Source organism: Macrotis lagotis, chromosome 7 (assembly GCF_037893015.1).
Source record: "Macrotis lagotis isolate mMagLag1 chromosome 7, bilby.v1.9.chrom.fasta, whole genome shotgun sequence".
NCBI lineage: Eukaryota > Metazoa > Chordata > Mammalia > Peramelemorphia > Peramelidae > Macrotis > Macrotis lagotis.
The window spans coordinates 173,679,308-173,699,874 of NC_133664.1; the positions used below are offsets into that span (position 1 = coordinate 173,679,308).

The 20,567-nt window shown below is 35.7% G+C and overlaps 1 protein-coding gene across 1 annotated transcript in view; it reads right to left on the bottom strand.

Moving 5' to 3' along the window:
* The window catches only part of CAMK1D (calcium/calmodulin dependent protein kinase ID), a 442,601-nt gene that overhangs the window by 16,032 nt on the left and 406,002 nt on the right, over window positions 1-20,567 (bottom strand). Inside the window, exons 7-8 of the mRNA XM_074194114.1 lie at window positions 9,289-9,401; window positions 7,425-7,503 (exon numbers count right to left, since the gene is read on the bottom strand). Coding sequence (XP_074050215.1) covers window positions 7,425-7,503; window positions 9,289-9,401 — 192 coding nt within the window. The remainder of the gene's footprint in view (window positions 1-7,424; window positions 7,504-9,288; window positions 9,402-20,567) is intronic.

The window sequence follows — 20,567 nt, forward strand, 5'->3', positions numbered from 1 at the left end:
TTCTAGGCTAAACTTTGAAGGTTAAAATGGAAGCTCCTTGAGGGGAGGGACTGTTTATTTCACACTTAAAAAATGCATAGTAGCCCCCAAGTCTTCAGATTCCAAATTCAGTTCTATTTTTACTATATTAGCTATCTAATATAGTATGGTGGAGTAGGAAGTACACTAAATTGGGAAGCAGGAGATCATTTTTCTATTCCTACCCTATTTAGGCATCTAGGTGACAGGCTTGGCCTGGAATAAGGACGATTTAAGTTCAAATCTAGTCTTGGACATTTACTAGTGGTGGTTGAATCTTTTTCCCTGTCTACCTCAGTTTCCAGGGTTGTTGTGAGTATAGAATGATATATATGTAGAGCTCTTTGCATACCTTAAAGTAATACACACATATATTTATAATGACTTGTCCAAGATCAAAGAGCTGGGAAAAAATAAATTTGTATGCATAGGTACATACATATGTATTTGTTAGTCTTGTGACTTGGAGCAATTCAAATGACTAGTCCTTCTATTTTCCCAGGCCTATGTCAGAGGTCTCTACTAATATTCTTTAATCTATTCCATATTTTTGACATCAAATGGTATACCCAATTTGATCATCTACTTCTTCATTAGATTTAGCTTGGAATGTCTTTTTCTGAAAATCAATTCCAGCTCAAAGTGAAAAGGTTAGACTTTTCAAGTCAAGACAAGATATTCAAAGATGAAAGATGAGCCTCGTCAAAAGAATGGATTTTGAGATTTGAAGATAAATCTGCAAGAGGTGTTATAAAAATTCTTTAGGCAATAGTAACCCTTGGGATAAGAGTATTTCCTTCTAAGGTGACAATTTTGAAGGGCATATTTTATTTGGATATAAGTTTGTATCTGTTAGGAGAATCAGTGGCATTATCATAATACTTCATAGTTTCATAGTCTCATTGATTAAGAGCTGGAAGGGACCTTAGAGACCATCTACTTAGCCCAACTCTTTCAATTTATAGATTAGAAAAAGTAGTTAAGAGGTTGCAATTTGCCCAGGGTTGCTCATCCAGTTAGAAACTAGGGCTAAGTATGAACCCAGGTCTTCCCTATCTGCACCATCTTAGTATGTCTATTTTGTCAGTCTAATTAGTTTTTTTAAACTGAAATTTCATATGCAGATTTTGGAATTTAATGCTAATATTCTGAAAGAAATGTGTAGCAGTTTACAAAACTTCAAAGTTTCTGTTTTTTTGAAGATATTTATGACACATTGAATACCATAATTCATTATATATGAGGTAAATACACTCAGTCCCCAGTATTACAAACCTTTCTGAGGATCCATTACTATGAGTACAGTCTGGAGATAGAAAGGTAATCTAAAATGTCACAGCCTGGGATAGCTAAGTAGCACAGTGGATAGAGCACCGGCCCTGGAGTCAGGAGGACCTGGGTTCAAATTCAGCCCTAGACACTTAGTAATCATCTAGTAGTGTGACCTTGGGCAAATCACTTAACCCCATTGCCTTGCCTAAAAAAATTACATCCTTAGTGAGAAATGCCAATTCACATTTATCAATGGCCAACTCTATCTTAGAAATTATTATATAAAAGAAGACAGACACTATGGCATTAACTATTATAAGAATTACTATAGAATACATAGAGTAATGGCACAGGATACTTCCTGAATAATTTTGGAGTAATATTTCCAGGAGGAGGCAACAAAGACATTCAACATATGTCTTAGTAGGAAGATAAATGTGCATGTGAGCACTTTCTTCATCTTCTCAGACCTAGGTTGTTCTGATTAGAAAAAAAATACTAGAAATTCAAGGGACTATTATATTTGACTAACTGAGGAAGGCAAAGGGGAAGTTTTTAGGCATTATTCATATGCAAAAAGCAATCCTGGAAGATGAAAAAGTTAGTGTACCAGCTTTCCTGAGCTACCAAGAGTCTTGAGGGAGTATTGGGCTTTAGTCCAGTTCTCAAGCTTTGCCAAAGGCAATATGCTTCAATAAAATTCCCTGTTTCTCTCAGCAACACTCTTTCTGGGTCAGGATGAAAGTACCTTGGCAGAAGAACATGCCGAAATGACTGTAGCTAACCAGATTTCCCTCCTTCTACTTTCATTTGGCTCCATTTCCCAGATAGCAACTTAGTAAAATAGAAACAGAATGTTTGGATGACCAAGCTCACCAAAGGCAAGAACAACAGAGGGATTTGCAGGATGCTCCAAGAAGCTCTAGTAAGTCTTTGTTCTCTCAAGAATTCATTAGAGTCCTCCCTCCTGTACTGTTTTCAAAAGTCACATCCTCAGAGTAGAATGCCAAATCAAACCTTTCCTTAGCCAATTCTTTCTTGGAAATGACTGTTCAGCAAAGGAGAAGAATTGTGGAATTGATTCAGTTGAATATTGACTAATACTGGCTATACTTGTACTCCAAAGTAAATAGATAGGGTGAGAAGAATTGGAAAGGATTTCTCCCTTTATGTTTTAAACATCAGCACCTGTCTATCAGAAATATGTTCTAAAACCCTTTGAAATAATTTCTCATTCCATGAATCCTACTTTATATGAGTTCTCCATGTGACTAACATACATGGGTTTGTGATTTTATTGGTATCAAGAACTCCTAGATGTGTAAAGTCCCTTTACCAACATTGGTTGGCATCTTTTCTGCTACTTATTGTCTTGGAGAGTTACTAATATATTTGAGGCATCATAGAAGTTCAGATTGATTGTATTTGTGTGTGTGTGTGTTTGGGTTTTTTTTAGATTTTTGCAAGGCAATGGGGTTAAGTGGCTTTCCCAAGGCTGCACAGCTAGGTAATTATTATGTGTCTGAGGTTGTATTTGAACTCAGGTACTCCCGACTCCAGGGCCGGTGCTCTATCCACTGTGCCACCTAGCCGCCCCAGATTGATTGTAAATATAAAAATACTTCATGTTCATTTCAGACAGCTTATTGTTGTTTAGTTCTTTTTCAGTTTTGTGTCTGTCTCTTTGTGATTCCATTTAGGGTTTTCTTGGCAGAGATACTGGGGTGGTTTGTCATTTCCTTTTCCAGTTCATTTTATAGATGAGGAAATTGAGGCAAAGTTAAGTGATTAGCCCAGGGTTGCACAATTAGTCAATTATCTGAACTCTAAAAAAATCTGTCTTTCTGACTCCTGCCCAGCACTCTATCCACGGTGCCACCTAGCTGTCTTCAAATTGGGCTGGTACTTGCTTAAGATTTAAACATCTGATTGAGCTAGAGGCAGTTAAGAAACAACCTCTCAGGATACTTTTGTGGATATATTTCAGATTTATTATCATTTGTCACCTTTACAAATGTTTCTAGATGGACTTTACTAGCATTCCATTTCATTCTGTGAATGTATGTCTTTCACTTAAGCTGGACATCTTCCTTTACAGATATTTTAGTTTAACCTCTTGGTTTTACAGTTCATAGGTATTAATTCTGTATGATATTTTGATGTTTTACATGACTGGTGGGTTTTGTGCTTCCTGATTTTCCTCCAACCCACCTTCTTCATTTAGCCTCCAACATCTTCCTCTCTTCTCTTTTTTATTCATGTAAAATTCTGTGGTTACAAAGTGTTTTTCTTATAATCCCATGAGGTCCATAGTGAAATTAGAATTATTCACATTTTACATATGGGGAAACTTAGGGTCAGTGATAAAAAGTGGCTTGCCAAGGTCATGCAGCCAGTAATGGGAGAGTTGGGAATTCCTAACAGCTTGCAATTAAGATAATATTGAATAGGACTGGTTTATTGCCTACAGAGCAAGTATTCCAGAGAATACAATGGAAGAAGTAGGTATCTTTACAGTGAGATTTATGAGGAGTTGGCTTGAGGGTGAAATAGAAATGAGGAGGGGAGTCAATGGTGGATGAAAACAGAACTTGAGGGGCGGCTAGGTGGCACAGTAGATAAAGCACTGGCCCTGGAGTCAGGAGTACCTGGGTTCAAATCTGGTCTCAGACACTTAATTACCTAGCTGTGTGGACTTGGGCAAGCCACTTAACCCCATTTGCCTTGCAAAAAGCTAAAAAAAAAAAAAGGAAAACAGGACTTGAATAATGATAGCTTGGTGTTCAGTGCCCTAGGATGAGGAAGTTTTGACAAGGTGGAAAGATGATAAGCATTGGATAATGAGTATCATCATCAATAGGAATTCAGGTTTGAGGTGCAGTAGTTCCAGGATGATAAGCAGTAGTATGCAGCTGGAAGGCAGGGAGATATATCTAGGAGCAAGGCAACTGCTAAGGAGTTGTAACTGGAAAGGATTTCTAGAAGATGATGAATGGTTGACCAAAGAGACTAGAAAGATGGAAAAGTAAAGGGTCCTCTTTAGAAGTCTTTCAGTTGAGGTTTCCAGTTTTAGACAGAATTCTTCCTGAAGCATAGTTTGGATCAGATAGACCCTGAGATCTCTTCCAGTTCTGAGATTTTGTGGACTATGTAAGTGAAGCAATATTGTTCTTTAGAAACTCATTTGGGAAAGCATGCTTTCTGCACATAATTTTCATAAAGACTTTATAGAATCATATTGCTTTCCTTCTCAATGGATGGGGGAAGGGTTAAAAGGAAGGAGAAAATTTGGAACTCAAAATTTTTTAATGAATGTTAATATAAATAAGGTACACCTTTAAATAAAAAAGGCTAATTTTAAATTTTAGACTTTATAGAGATCAGTAATAAGGATCATTATGAGGATAATTGTTGATGCCAGTTTGGCACATATTACCATATGTATTTTCCTTCATTCTTTTGGTGTCTTCCATTCTTTGAGATCTGGAAAATTTATTAGTTAGTACCTTTTAAAATTGTGTTGTTTTTAGATTGAATTTCTTCTGTTTTTGTTCAGGTCCAGTTATTCTTCTTGACTTATCATCTTCTTTAAGCCCCAATTTCACTTTCACCTATAACAATTGGATTCTGAATCTAAAAGTAATGGTTTCAGCATAAGTGATGATAAGAATGGATTGCATAGAAATAATTGAAAATCTTTTCCTTTTTGTTTCTATGTAGTCTTCTTTCAGTTTCATCTCTACATGTTTTGGGGATGGTATGGTTTAATTAGGTGATATGATAAATTATTGCTATGCTTATTTTCCTCTTCACTCTTTTTAGTCAATCTTATGAGTCAATACTATTTATTATATTCTCCCTTTCATCTCTGGAATCACTTGGGAAATGATCACATGCTGTAAGGCAGTCCTGCCCCTTGGCTATCATGTCTTTCCACAAGGTAGAATGATGAAATCTTTGCTGGTTGAGACAAGTTGGGTACTCATATGAATTCATTGTTTTGACAAATATTTTAGATAATTTCAACTTGTCTAAGAATTGATTATGTCTTTTAATGGTTTTCCTTCTTTTAATTAGTACTTTATTTCTATAATTCAGGTTAGAACTATTATAATTTCATGCATTATCCTTTTTCCTATCTTTTAATTTTTCACAAATGTTGACTTCTGCTCTAATCAATAAATGATAAGACCAATCACAAACATTTCATATTTAATTGAGTCATGTTAGAGGTTGGTTATTTATTATTTGCCAGTTAGATGGTACAAGAATAGAGCACTGTCCATGAAGTCAGGAGGACCTGAATTCATAACCAGTCTTAGACACTTACTAGCTATCATTTAACCCTGATTGCATCACATCTAGCACTATCTCCAGTCCTGATTCATATCTGGCCATGGACTTAGATGGCTTCAGAGGAGAAAGTGAGGCTAGTGACTTAGCACAACACCCCCTCACTCAAATCTAATTCATTTGCTTGTCATGGTATCACCTGATGTCATGATTTTCCTTCAAGAATGAAGGACAAAAACTATCATCATCAACATAATTGCCTATTTAGGAAAATATAATCAGTTTTATTTTTTATTGATTCCTCACCATATGCATGATCTTCCAACTAAAAATATACCAGGACACTTAATTTACTTAGCCCATTGAAGCTTAAGTTTCCCAGACTCAAGAGATCAACCAGCTTCAGCCTTCCCATTACCAGGGATTTACAGTTGGCACCACCAGGCCTATTTCATTTCTTAATCCTAAACTATATCTTCTAACCCCCTCACTCCCTTTTTTTGCTATCCTGCTCAGTGTCTTCTTTTGTAGACCAAGTCATGAAGTATCAAGATACACATTGACTTGGTTTGGAGTTAAGTTTATAGATGTTCTCCATTTTTTCTCAATAAAAGATCCTAACACATAAGTTGCAATTATTTCCATGAAGAACTTTTTGTTTTAGCAGATAGTACTGTAAAGTGAGATAACCAAGTGAGCCATAATTTCATATTTTTCATTGCTTTTGGGTACATGATGGAAACAACTCTATCTACTCCTTCATTTACTTTTTAAAGAAGAACCTGTGAGATTTCCTTACATTTATTTGTGACTTCTTTATATTTTTAGCATTATTTATAGCCAAAAATATGATATGGTTAAGTTCTTCCCCTATTACTGAAGGAGTCATTGATTTTTGAAAAAGGACTTCAGTTTCAACAGTTAATGTTTAAGGATGATTTTAAATTACTCTAAGTCCTCTACCTCCTTTTCTGCAATTCTAGCATCATCACTATAGAAAGGTGAACAGACAGAACTAGGAGATATCTTTAACTTTTCTTTTTTTCATTTAAATCACCAGAGTCAAAGAACTCATGATCTAGTGACTAGCCTAGTGAGTCTCTACGTAGCCACATCGGACCTCAGAAATCAGGAACAATCTGTCAAATAATCCATATTTGAAACTTCTTAGTCTTGGTAACTGGAACCTATTGATATAGATAATGAATATGACAATAAAAGGGAATTCTTCTTTAGAGGAGAGATATATATTCTATATATATATATATTTAAGGAATCCTAAAGTGACATCATAGAGTAAAAAAAATCTTTTTGCTCAGTGAATAACAATTTTTTTAAAATTCTATTCTGATTTCATTCAGATTTCCATATATCAGGATTAACTAAGTCTAGGTAACTGTACAGTCCTCTTTTGCTGGGGAAGATGGGTTTGAATGGCAGTTATGATACTAGTTGTGTGGCCATGAGCAAGTCCACTCACCTTTCTCAGTCTTGGTTTTCTCATATGCAAAAGAGGAACAGTCATACACTATTAACCCCACAGGGTTGCTGAAAGAAAGTGCTTTAAGAATGTGAGCTAATGCTAAGGGACTGATTGTCCAAGGAGTAGATGTTGCCTTTCTTGCTGATTTTTGGCCAATTAACTCCTCATTAACACCTACAGAAGGAGGTAGAAAGGGTAAAAATGGAAGCCAAGTTTTACCTGAGGGAGAAGACTAAAAACCTTGGTTATAATGAGGTGTGATGATAACCTATGAGTTTCATAATTGAGATCTCCCAATTATTGCTCTAGTGAAAAGGAATTTGACAATCATTATCTTATGCTGTATGATTTTTCTTACCAGGGATGCCGAGCTGCCTGCTCACATGTATATCTTTTATTGGGATCTTTCTCCATCAAATTCCGAATAAAATCTTTAGCTGTTAAAAAAAAAGAAAACCAGGCAGTAAATCAGATTTGTACTAGAGATTGGGGCAGGTAGGTGGCACAGTGAATGGAGCACCAGTCCTGGAGTCAGGAGGACTGAGTTCAAATCTGGCCTCAGATACTTAATAATTATCTAGCTGTGTGACCTTGGGCAAGTCACTTAACCCCATTTGCCTTGCAAAAAACCAAAATAAATAAAGAAAATAAGTGTATAAAACATGCTACACAATGCCACCATGCCTAGAGATCATATTATTTATGTCAGACATATGTGATCAAACCTTTCCAAACTCAAACTGCACACTTGACCCTAGGGGCCAATAGCACAGTACCAGCAACTGAGAAAGGGGCAGTTATGAAACAGGACATCAAACTGGTCTTCCACTGAGTCAATGGCAAAGTAAGGACTAGGAGCTATATTCTTTTGCTTCTAGAGCCAATCTTCTCTACACAAGATTCTACTGTCTTGTTATTCAACATAAAGAATTGCAGAAATAGTCTTTTGTCAAAAAATCAGGTTGCTAAAACTTCAGTGGGAAGGACAGTTATTACATATGTCTTATATACCATGAGCTTCATGGCTTATAATAAACATTACAGAAAGTTGTTTGATGATGTGCTGTCCCACCCCCCCCTTATTTTAAATCAGGGGTAACATTCATAACGTGAGACCTGTAAAAGCAGGACAGATTTGGCCCTCAGGCCATAGTTTCCTGATCTACCCTTTTTTGATGCAGAGAGTGGCATCAAGTCCTTGAGTAAGGTGGTATCAAACATTTGAATTATATACCATTACAGAATAAAACTCTTCTCAAGTTAAAATCTGGCACAAGGGTCCTTAATAGCTCATGATCTTGTTAACCCTATTTGCCTCAGTATTGACAGTTGTAAAATAAACTGGAGAAAGGAATGGCAAACTAATCCCAAAATGGGGTCACTAAGGTTAGATGAAGAACAACAAAACAAAGGTTGGAAAATCAGGTGCTGGTATGGCTGTCTACTGCTCTTGAACAAAAATGTGAATCCCTTATAAATGCTAAAATTACAACTTTTAAAAAAAACTGACTTTAAAATTTTTGATGCAACATTTTAAATACCTAATTATTTTTTCTTACATAGATAAAATCATTTTTAATCCTAGCAAATGAGTGATGAATTCCCTGGAAATGGTACAAAACCATAGATCTAAAGTATGAAGAAGCCTTAGAGGACATCAAATGCAACCTTTCATTTTAGGTAAAACACTCATTAAGTATTTTACTGTGTGCTATAAACTGTGTCTAGTTTTAGTGTTTTATACTTCATCTTCATTAGAACTAATGTTCATGAACTCTGGATGAAACTTAGCTTAGGGCTGTATAGGCACAAATCCATGTTTATTGGATGCCAACATATGAATTGAGTAGGTTCTGCATAATTATGCTCTTTGTCATTGAAATAGGACAAGTAAACTCCCCATTATCACCAGAATTCTTGGAGAAGCAACAATTTAGAAGATCTTTAGTATATTCGGTTATTTTTTCCTAAGGCATCTGATGAGGGGGACTATTTCCCTCTTGGGAATTCTAGATTAGTACATCTGTGGTGATGGCTTTTTCCTTGACTTCTTTATACACTAATCAAGACTTCCCTCACAATTTTGCCCAGGACTCTCCTGGAAGTTCTGGCCTTGCCCACCACACAAGGGCTTTCTTGAGAATCTCAGAAATGATGGCAGCATCACCAGTGCTGTACCCTCGGGAAGGTTAGCTGTACCCTCGGGAAGGTTAGTTACCTACCAGAATCTGAGATGTCATCCCAATATGGGGAGTCAAATTCATATTCTGCCTTGAGAATCTGTTCAAAAAGTTTGGAGTCGTTTTCATCATAGAAGGGAGGATAACCACAGAGTCTGAAAGACATAGTTGTGACAAGATCCTGAAACAGCTGGGCCACAAACAAGATTGGTTTTACACTTAAACCAGAACAAAGGAGAATTTTTTATTTTATTGAAAAAATGTTTAAAGACCCAAAAAGACAACCTTGGAAAGTATTGCATGCATTTTATGGATAAAAGTATCAGTCCAAAGTACATTTTGATTAAATAGCAAGAAGTGTTTGATATATACAAAGAAAAAATTGCACATATTTAGCATCACATAATTTTATAAACTATGGAAAGGAAGGAAACAAACACTTGCTATGTGCCAGACATTGTCCTCAGTGTGCTGCAAGTATTACCTTATTTGATCCTCACAGTAACCCTGGGAAGTAAGATGTTATTAATATCTTCCACATGCTTACAGTTGAGGAAACTGAAACAGAAATTAAGTGACTTGCCCAGCTAGTAAGTGTCTGAGGCTGGATTGAAATTCAGGTCTTCTTGATTCTATGCCTAGTGTTCAATCTATGTGTCACTTGGCTGTCAGGGATCACAAGTTGCAATGATTTCAGAATCCCTCTTAGTCTGGTAATTAGAATTAAACCTGATATTCCAGGTGTTCAGATTTGTCTAGAACTGGAATGGACTGATGTAAGAGCTAACATTTTGGCCATTGCTAGATTTGGTTCAGTGAATAGAACACTAGACCCAGAGACAGGAAGATCTAAGTTCAAATCCCGCCTCAGACATTAGCTGTTTGGCCTTGTCTCTGTTTGCCTTAATTCACTGGAGGAGAAAATGGCAAACACTCCAGTATCTTTGCTAAGAAATCCCATTCAGGGGCATGAAGAATCAGATATGACTAAATGACTGAATAACCTCAATCAGAGGTATTCTAGGAGAGACCAGAAAACCATTTGTCAGGAATGTTATACAGAGGTTATTTACATTGACAAAAGAATAGACTAGATCAGCAGTTCTAAAAATATGGAACCTCAGGGGTTCCCAATGTCAGAATTGATTTCATGATATTTTAGATTCTATGACAGATTTCAAAGGATATAACTCACATTAATTATAGCTCTTTTGAAGGTCCTCAATAATTTGTAAAAGTGTAAAAATTCCAGTATCTAACATCCATTAAAACTTAAGGCTTTCCTCCTTAAATTAACTTATGTTTACTTATCTGATGACATGTTTTATGCCCCTTAAATTCCTTGAGAAATAGGGAACTGTCTTTCCATTCTTTTGTAAATGAATCAACAAGACCTAACTCCATGCCTTGTACACTGAAGATATCAACACCTTGTAATACTCAGATCAAGTATTAAATGACAATGTTTTGATCTATTCTCCATGGAAAACCTATTTTGGAAGTCCTACCTAACCATTTGTGGGGGTTTCACTGGATTCTAGAAGGCTATGCCAGCAGAGCACAAAGGCTGATGGATTTTTTCAAGTTGGAAAGGGTTTGAGTACAGTAACTCCTTTATCTCATATAATTTTCATTCATGATTTCTTGAAACACAGCTTCCTAAATCAGGTTTTTAATAAAGTACAAACCACTCTAGATCTCACCAACTGACCAAAAATAGGTTCCAGCTCAAGCCTCATTTACTCATTGTTTGGGTTTTGATGGATCAGACTGAGTATAAATAGCAATTACTTCTGTTCTAGTTTAAAAAAAAAAACCCAAACTGTGAGGGTCTTCCCAACCCAGATGTAGTCTTTTGAGAAGTCAAACTAGCCATCTTTTACCTCAACTCTTCTCTTTAATCACTGAATGGGCACTGTCTCAGACAAAGCGAGACCTAAGAAAGATCTTAGCTTAAAAAGGTCAGGGCTTCCCTACTGCATCAGGGCTATCACCAATTATCCTGATAGAAGTATTGCCATTGGACTATGATGACTCTAGAGAAGAGAGGCATAGCCCTGCCTCACGAATTCACTTGCAAATCAAGATAGCATCTCCCTGGTGTCATTGGCCTTTTTTGAGAATGAAGGATGAAAAAAACAACAGCAGATTTTGAAAAAAAGAAAATAATATGGAGGAAGTGTGGTGCAGTAGCAAGGATATCTGGGATTTGGAGTCAGGATATCTGAATTTAAGTTCTGGTTTGGCCATTGTACCTATATTGTCTTATACAGATAAATTAATTTGTCTGAATATTAAGAGATTCATCTCCCATAAAATGAGGAAGTTAATGAGATAGCCTCTTTGGTCCCTTCCAATTACAAACCTATTTTTATCATCTTTGAATGCAAACAATCCACCAAGAAGTTTCAGAGGTAACTTCTTTTATTGTGTTTTGGAAATGTGGTGCTTTCTTTTATTTAAGTACCAGGCAATACAATGGAAAGCTCACCCAACTGGGAACAGAAGATCTAAGTTTCACCTTGCTGTTATTTAGATATGTTGTTTTGGACAACCTACAATTTTTCTTGACTTCAGTTTCTTCATCTGTAAAATGAGGGGTCTGGACTATGTGATCTTTGAAGTACATTCTAGTTTTTTTCCTTCCTGTCATTGTTTTTAAAATTAGTTGTAAAAAATTTTTAAAATGACTATAGGTGTATTGGAATGATTCAGTATAGAAGAAGACGAGCATTGTGGTTTCTGGGGCTTGACTCTATAGTAGGCTGGGGCAAGAGAGTCAATCTCAGCTGGAAGTAGTTAGTGGTGATTGGGATGGGAGAAGGCAGACAGGTTGAATTCTGGAATCTGGGAAGTGTAGGAAGATTTGCAGTCAGTGGGAGAGCATGTCCAGAAACCAAATCATAAATCTTTCTGTAAAGCTCAGTTTTATCAAAGATACTCTCCCACTCTAGTTTCATGAAACAAATAGGCAGGCATAAACAGGCCCCCTGATCTTCAAGGAATTAGGCTGTAGACCCATAAGAAATTTATTAAAGATTTGAAATACAATTTTGTTACTCTAATTCTTTAGGCTCACATAGACAGAAGGTATAACATTACCTTGATATTGTTAAGAAGGAGAAGGGTTAGTGACATTTTTATTGACTGCAAGTTATCTTATGGGATGAAAAGGGTCAAAGTCTACTTATTCTAGAGAGATTTATTTAGAGAGCTAAGTACCTGGAAAATTTGGGAGTATTCGTTGTTCCTTGCTGAGCTAGTGGAGGTTAAAGACAGACAGACAGTAATAAGATTCAGAGAGAGAAAGAGGGGTGTGGGTGGGGGGAAAACATGCTTTTGAAACCACTAAGCACATATTGATGTAAGCTTTAGTCAGCCAAAGGAATTCAGAACCAGGGAGACTTGATACTTAAATATTTCCCATAATGAGCATTTAGTCTAATGTAAGTATATCTAATGGGAAAGGCAGACATAAGGAAATATGAATCCATCTTGTAAAAAAAAAATGCCCAAGATTTTGGATAAGTGAGGTTTTGTTCCTCAGTGTATTATTATGATTCATTTCATTATTTGGTGTTCTTTTCCAAAGAGAAGTCTTTAGGAAAATTCTAAGAAAGATTCTTCTTGTATCAAATGTCCTAGAATGTGCCTCTGAATTCTGGCTTTGACTCTTTATTATAATGTAAGGCTTTTACCTTAGAGAACAGAAGCAGTGGAAATGAACATATGACTTGGAAACAAGTACATTAGGTGACAATTTAAGGAAGATTATTAAAACAGCAGGGTGAGTAAATCACCATACTTGGATCTCCTTCCTCCTTTTAAAAATGATACAAGAGAAGTATCATGAGGAAGTCTTGCTTAGAGACAAGCAAATGGAGGAGATGCTGGCTTCAGGATCCCTTTGTCTTTATATAGTATCACAGATCATAAAATTGCAGTGTCAGAGTTGGAAAAGGCCTTAGGAAGCCATTGAGTACCATTTTCTCATTTTACAGATGAGGAGGATGAGGCCCAGAGGAGTGATTATCCAAGGTCACAAGTTTATAACAGAAGTTACATTTGAACTCAAATTCTCTGATTTCAAATCTATCACTCCTTCCACTGCTGCCTCTTATCAGAAGAACTTACTATAAAGAATTTCATAATTGTCTACTATCCTAGACTTACAAAACCTTAATTACTTCTCATGACTGTGGTTTATTTGACATCTGATCACAATTACCCCACAATGGCTCTGCTACCTGAAGTGAAATCAAAGGAATCTTAGAAATTTCTAGTCCCAGGGTATGCTGGTAAATGTTTAATAAATCAATTCTCAAAAAAAGTATACATGAAACACTTTAAAGTTTAACCTGCAATATTTACATTTTCTCCATTATTTTCTTAAGTCAAGCCAATCAACAAAACAATAAATCAAACCCTGATATGTGATATTGTCAATTTCCAAGAAATAAATTGGTTCTAATGAGATGACTCCAGCATAAAATTGCCTGATTCAGTTCTCTCATTATAGAGCCAAAGAAAGTGAGCCCATAAAGGTTAAATGACAACTTCAAGGTCATACAAGTAAAAATTCTCCAAGTTGGGACTCTCTGAACATAAAATGTTTTATATGTACATGATGTCTTCCTGCAATAGAATATAAGCTCCTTGAGCATCTCTAGAACCTCCACTTATTAAGTGCTGAATAAATAATTGTTAATAATAAATCTGTCTTTCTATGACAATACAGCTATTAATTCTGTATATGAAGAAAAGAAACAAAGTATACAATTGGCATTTGGACTGAGTACGCCATTGCCCAGTAACACTAACTAGGTGGTTCTGTTCTCCAGAGGAAGAATTCTACCCACTATAGCTAACATAAAATGTCTGTCATATTTCACAAAGCAGAAGATTTTTAATGCATGTTAATATGAAATTCCACAATGTCCAATCATGAGTGATTCAGCAACGCACAATTTTTCTTGGAAATCATAACACTATAATAACATAAGAACTCTTAAGAGACTCTGTTAGTTTACTGTAGCAATTATGTTATATTAAGTTATTATGTAACAGCCATAATATTTTTCTAGCTTGTTTGTCTTTAATCCTTATATCTGGACTATGTCCCTGAGAGACAAAAAGTCTTCTATAAAAATTTCTAAGCTGTCTTTTTTCATCAGCTACTTCAGAATGAGCCTTAATACACCATGAAATAAGTACAGTACAACTAAGGACTGTAAAATAATCTTGTCTTGAGCAATATGGTGTTCAAGGTCCTCTCCATGATAGAATCAGCATCAGATGTCTAAGGTCACTATAAATTTGATCCAAGAGATATTTAAACAAAGAAATCACTTCCTTAGTTGATCTAACCAACCCTTAGTCCATAGATGAAGTCAGAGAAATCTTAAATTTTCTGAAATAAATAAAAACCAAGTTTCATCTGGCTCCATGTTAATTATAGTTGAATTTATGTAAAAGGCAACTACTTTAAGTCTCTTGTCCAATAGTTAGTAGCAGAATAATTGAAGAGCCCCTCACTCCATCTTCCATCTTCATACTTTCTTCCTGAAAAATACTTCAATTAACAAATACTTTTCCAGAACTCATTTAGAGTATTTCTTTGGGATTAGGGGCTTAAAAATTTAAAACCTAGACTCTATCATTGAAGATTGTGTAATCGAATAAGAATGATAAGATATATGCATAAAAATCACAATATAGAGCTTCATCTTCACTTGAAACTACTCCACTCAAGATTATAAAGTGAATTTCGCTTTTCTGATAAACTTATCTCTGTCTCATACAGCCTTCTTCCTCCTGTGTGAAACTAGAAAGTTATTTAACTGTCTGCCTCAGTTTTCTCAACTATTAATAGCAACCACCTTCCAGGGTTGTTGTAAAAATCAAATGAAATACCATCTATAAAGCTGCTTAGCACTGATACATAGGAGGTGATTAATAAATGTTTTTTGTCTTTCCCCTCCTCTCAAGAAAAACCTGGTATTGATACCGCTATACACTGAAGATATCTTCTTATATCTCTCTCTCTTTTTCTTAATTGTTACTCTAAGACATGATTTTGTGTGTGTATGTGTGTATTCTTTACCATATACATAAACCTATTCTTTGTTTAAAGCCTTGTAAGCCTGAATATGCTTAAAAAGCACTCCTAGTAATGAGGCGTCAAAGATATTGGTTCTATTTAGGAGGGATAGAGGGTGGGAAAACAATCCCAATAAAAGAAAAAGTTACCCAAAATGGCAGAAGGCTTTTGAAAGAGCCTCAGATGTAAGGACTATGGATAACTTCTCCTTGACTCAATCTTAAAATTGTATAAATGAACTACTTATTCAGTTCAACTACTTTTCATCTAAGGGATTTCAAAATTTTCTGTCCATTATAATGAGACTTCATAGACTAAAAAGATATTTTCCTTCATGGAGTACAGAAGGCTTTGGGAATAAGTATACAAGTTGAGAAAAACTCTTAACCAATTACTGCTCCCTAATGCACATCCCCTGGTGGTAATAATCATACCTTTTTATTCATTTGACATCACTTAACATCTGCCAAGAATAGTCAAAGTTACTCTTTCCACAAATGATGGCTGTAACAAATGTTTCACTTCATCTTCTTGGTATTAAACTGAACAAATCCTACTTGCCATCCTAACAGAAGAAATACAAAACTGCCAATTCCATCAATATTTCAGCGCTTAAGTTGCTTTTCCTTAGAGGTTGATGTAAAGTTTGAAGTTTGACTACGTGCAAAAACAATAACTTGGGTACAAAGTGTTGGGTCTGTCTTCCCATGTATATGCAAACAGGCCAGAAAAGTAAACAATAAATTATTTTTCTTTGCTGGGAAAACATGCTTGATTTTCCCCAGGAGGGTTTCGCTCAAATATTAGTTGGCATCAGCTTCTAGTCTTTCATTCCCAGGAATTAACACATGTCTGCTAAGGAGAATTGCCATCATAAGCATAGCTTGAGCATCTGTTGCTTGGGCCATCTCTGCACCTACTTCTGCTTTTCTTTTAAGGAGATTCTGTTCCTTCAGAGAGAACAGAAGGAAAAAAAAACAGATGGACTTGCAAAAGGGAAACATTGATTTATATTGCATGGGGGAAAAGAAGGAGGGGAAAGGGAAGAAGGCAATTGGCCAGCTTGGGACACACAGCATTTCCTCTGTAATTATAAACATTTAAAAAATATTCTGATTAAGTATCTACCTTAACATCGTTTAAAGAAGAAAGTGAAGGGCGGCTAGGTGGTGCAGTGGATAGAGCACCGGCCCTGGAGTCAGGAGTACCTGAGTTCAAGTCTGGCCTCAGACACTTAATAATTACCTAGCTGTGTGGCCTTGGGCAAGTCACTTAACCCCACTGCCTTGCAAAAACTAAAAAAAAAAAGGAAGAAGAAGAAAGTGAAGCAAGGCTCTCTACTTGAGGAAGAATTCCTTTCACCTAAACAGTCCTACCTGTCTTCAATACCTATATTGGGTCCCAAGTCTCCATTAAGTCCACATAATTTGCTCTAGTTCAGGCTAATTTCTCTTTTCTCTGCCCTCCTATTGCACCTACAGTAACACACAACTAAGAAAATACAGAAATCATAGCATCATAGATGGGTAATCTCATCCAACTTTTTATTCAATGTGGAATTCCTTCTATATAAGCTTCCATTAACTAAGTAATGTAAGTTCCATTGCTTCAGAGATATTATCTCATTTGATCTTCACAACAATCCTATGAAAAATGCAAGGAGGTAAATGCTATTCTTCTTCTTCTTCTTCTTTGACAGTTGAGGAAACTGAGACAGATGTCTAGTTAGGGTCAGAGGGTTACTAAGTGTCTGCCTAAGGATTTGAACTCAGGTCTTCCTACTATATTCACTATAATGCCTGATTGTACCTAAAATGGTTATCTGGGCTTTGTTTGAGTACTTCCAGTGATGGGGAGCTCAACCCAATTTTGGAACACTCTAAATCAATGGTGGGGAACCTTTTTTTCTGCCAAGGACTAAAACTTAAAAATTAATTTGCTATATTTTCTCAAACATTTAATTAATTCATTCTTAAAAATCTCCTGAATTTTTTTGAATTTCTAGTCCTTTCTGCAGTTGCCTTGGCATTGCCAGATCAGATAATTTTGAGGGCAGGCTGGACATTCCCTGCCCCTGCTCTAAAGGTTAGAAAGTTCTTCCTACTGAACCCAATTCTGCTTTCCTCTAATTGGCCTTCATTTTGCTTTGTTATACCCTCTGGAGTGACACAGATTGCCTTTCTACAAACAAACCCTTAAAATATGTGAAGACGGGAATCTTGAATTAGAGAGTTGTTCTGAAATAATGGATGGAGAATTGACTCTGGATTTAGGAAGGCATAGGTTCAAATTCCTCCTCTGACACATACTGGCAGTGTGAACCTTTACAAAGCATTTCACTTCTCTGGGCTTTGGGGTAATTCTCAAAAGATATAAATTGCAGAGCAAGTACTGAGCTATACTAATGGAGGAAAATTACTCATTTTGAATCACCTTTATCTATATGGTAGCTAGGAGGTGCAGTGGATAGCTCACTGTCCTTGGAGTCAGGAAGACCCAAGTTCAAATTTGGCCTCAAACATTTACTTAGCAGTGTGACCCTGGACAAATTACTTTGTTTCCTCAAATGTAAAATGAGAGTTGTGAGTGAGGATCAAATGATAAAATACAGCGCTGGATACATAGTAGATGTTAATATAAATGTTAGGTATTGTTGTTGTTACTGCCTATACCAATGATTCATAAACCTAATCCTTACCCCTTCACTCCCTTAAAAAATATGCCATCCCTTAATGGCCATTTTTGGTTACTAGCCTCAGTTCCTTCAACTAATTGTTCCTTATGAGTTTTTGAGTCTTTTTGCTTTCTGGGTCACAAAATGTCACTTCAGCTGCTAGTGCCTTCCCTCCAAGGCTATAAACCATTTATTTTTTCTGTATTTATCTCATAGATATCAAACTTAGGCATGTGCTATGTATCTGACTAGAAGGTAAGCTTCTTGAAGACAGCAATTGCTCTTTTTTTCTTTTTCAATTTCTCTTAATTCTAGTGCTTTCCTATTATCCTCTATCTGCCTTATTTTGTATCGATTTGTTTGCATGTTATCTTGAGGGCAAGTTTCTTGAGGGCAGGCACAGTCTTTTGCCTCTTTTTTTATTCCCAGGACTTCACACATTTAGCTGATACTAAATAAATGTTTATTGACTGATTTTTGTATCTCATGTCCAGGACATAGGGCACACTTATTAAGTACTTGTTGGCTAATTTCTACCTGGAATTTAATATAATACTTCACATGTAGTTTGACTAGAGCACAGTGGAACTCTCACTTCTCTTGCCCTAGACTCAATACTACTAAAGTAGTCTAAGATTCAGTTATATCAGACATGCAAGTATTGAATTATTTTCTCATTATAGTTGACCTCATAGGCATATCTCTGAAAAAGAGACTAGCTATTTCTCTAAATATGTCAGTCCTATTTTAAGAATGAGAAAATAGAGGAAGATGAAAAGTTAAGTGACATGTACTACCAAAATGAAGAACTCAGATGAGATGACATTTTAAAGTGTTTGGCAAAATTCTTGGCACATAGTAGCTGCTTAAAAAGACTTACAAAAACCACTGTTTTATAATCAGCAGATGATAAAAAAAATCAATATCTAGGGATGCTTAACTAGTTCTTTAGAAAACAATTAAGAGTACTTTGTCTTTATCTGGAAGAAAGAAAAGATGAAAAAATTCTATCCATATGAAAATAATTTCTACCTTCAGCATGTCAAATAGCATTTATTTAGTTTTTACTCCCACTGAGGATGAGCCTGACTAAGTGTGCCTAAAGTATCCTTTTGTCAGATCAATTAAATTAGTTTTTTATTAAATGTCTACCACTGCCTAGAACTGTTGGAGATTCAAAGAAACTACGTTAACAGTTCATTTATCTAGATCACAGGGAAATTAGATTTTCTTCATGAGTTATTTTTGCAGACAATGAAAATTTATTTTTTAGGTATCAAAATTTGTAAAAAAATAAACATTTCTGCATATTTCTAAAATGCATTATACTTAACTATGCTTTAATAAACAAAATGTACTCAAAATCTTTAACTTTTTCTTTATGACTCAGTCATCATTTTGGCATAATGCAATGAAAGGAGCACTGTATAAGGAGAGGACATGAGTTTAAATCTTATCTTTGCTACATCTATATGACCTTTGACAATTATTTAATCTCTTTGGGACTTAATTATTTATAGTTATCTATAAAGACAAGGGGTTAGGCTAGATTAGCTTTAAAATCCCTGTCATCTTAAAGTTATAATCTTAAATTCTACTGCTGCGTGAATATCATGTGGCCTTCAGAACTGTCTAGATAAGTATTTCATCCTATACTCCAAATAGTCATAGTTTATTGTATTTCTCTCTTCTCTCTCTGTTTTTAATTTTTGTTGGCTGTCAGTGTCTCCTATGTCTTTTAATTCTATTTGACAGACAATAGCCCCATGTATAGACCTAAGAATGTCTCTAGCATTTTTCAGAATAATATGCATGTGTTTTGTGAGAGCTGCCTGCCATTCAGGAGCATTTTTCTTCTCCCACCCTCATTAGATTCTGTTCCAAATAGCTCTCAATGATAATTTATACATCCAAGAGACTTTCCCTTTATGACCTGTTAGCAGAACAGTGAAAGAGAAGCAAGGGTGTCTCCAACCCATATATTCAGAGTCTTTTCAAAGAGTGGAAGAAACTAATACAGACAGAAAAACAATTCTTTCAGTAATGACATTGTAAAGACAAGCAACTTTGAAAGGTTTAAGAACTCTGTCAATCTAATGACCAGCTATTATTCCAGGGGATTCATGATAAACCATGCCACCCATCTCCTGACAGATGGATGATGGGCTCAAAATTGGACATGGCTAGTTTAGGAATTTGGCTATCCTGGTTATATTTTTCTTTTTCAAGGGGAAGCAAGAGGGAAAGATAGATTTTTGCTCACTAAAAATTAATTAAAACAAATTATTTAGAATTATAGAATCACAGATTTGAAAGAGAGCCCAAATATCAACTATTCTAACTTATAGCTACAGACTATTTTAGGAAGTAGAGGCAGAAACTCTAAGATTGCCCATTTCACTCAGATAGTTGTAATTGTTAGGAAGGTTTTCTTCAACTTCATATTGTGCATATTTGACAACCATAGTTCTCCACCTCTGCAGTAGAGTGAGGGAATACATTTGTGTATCTCTTCTTTGGGATCAAGTTTGATCATTATAATTATGT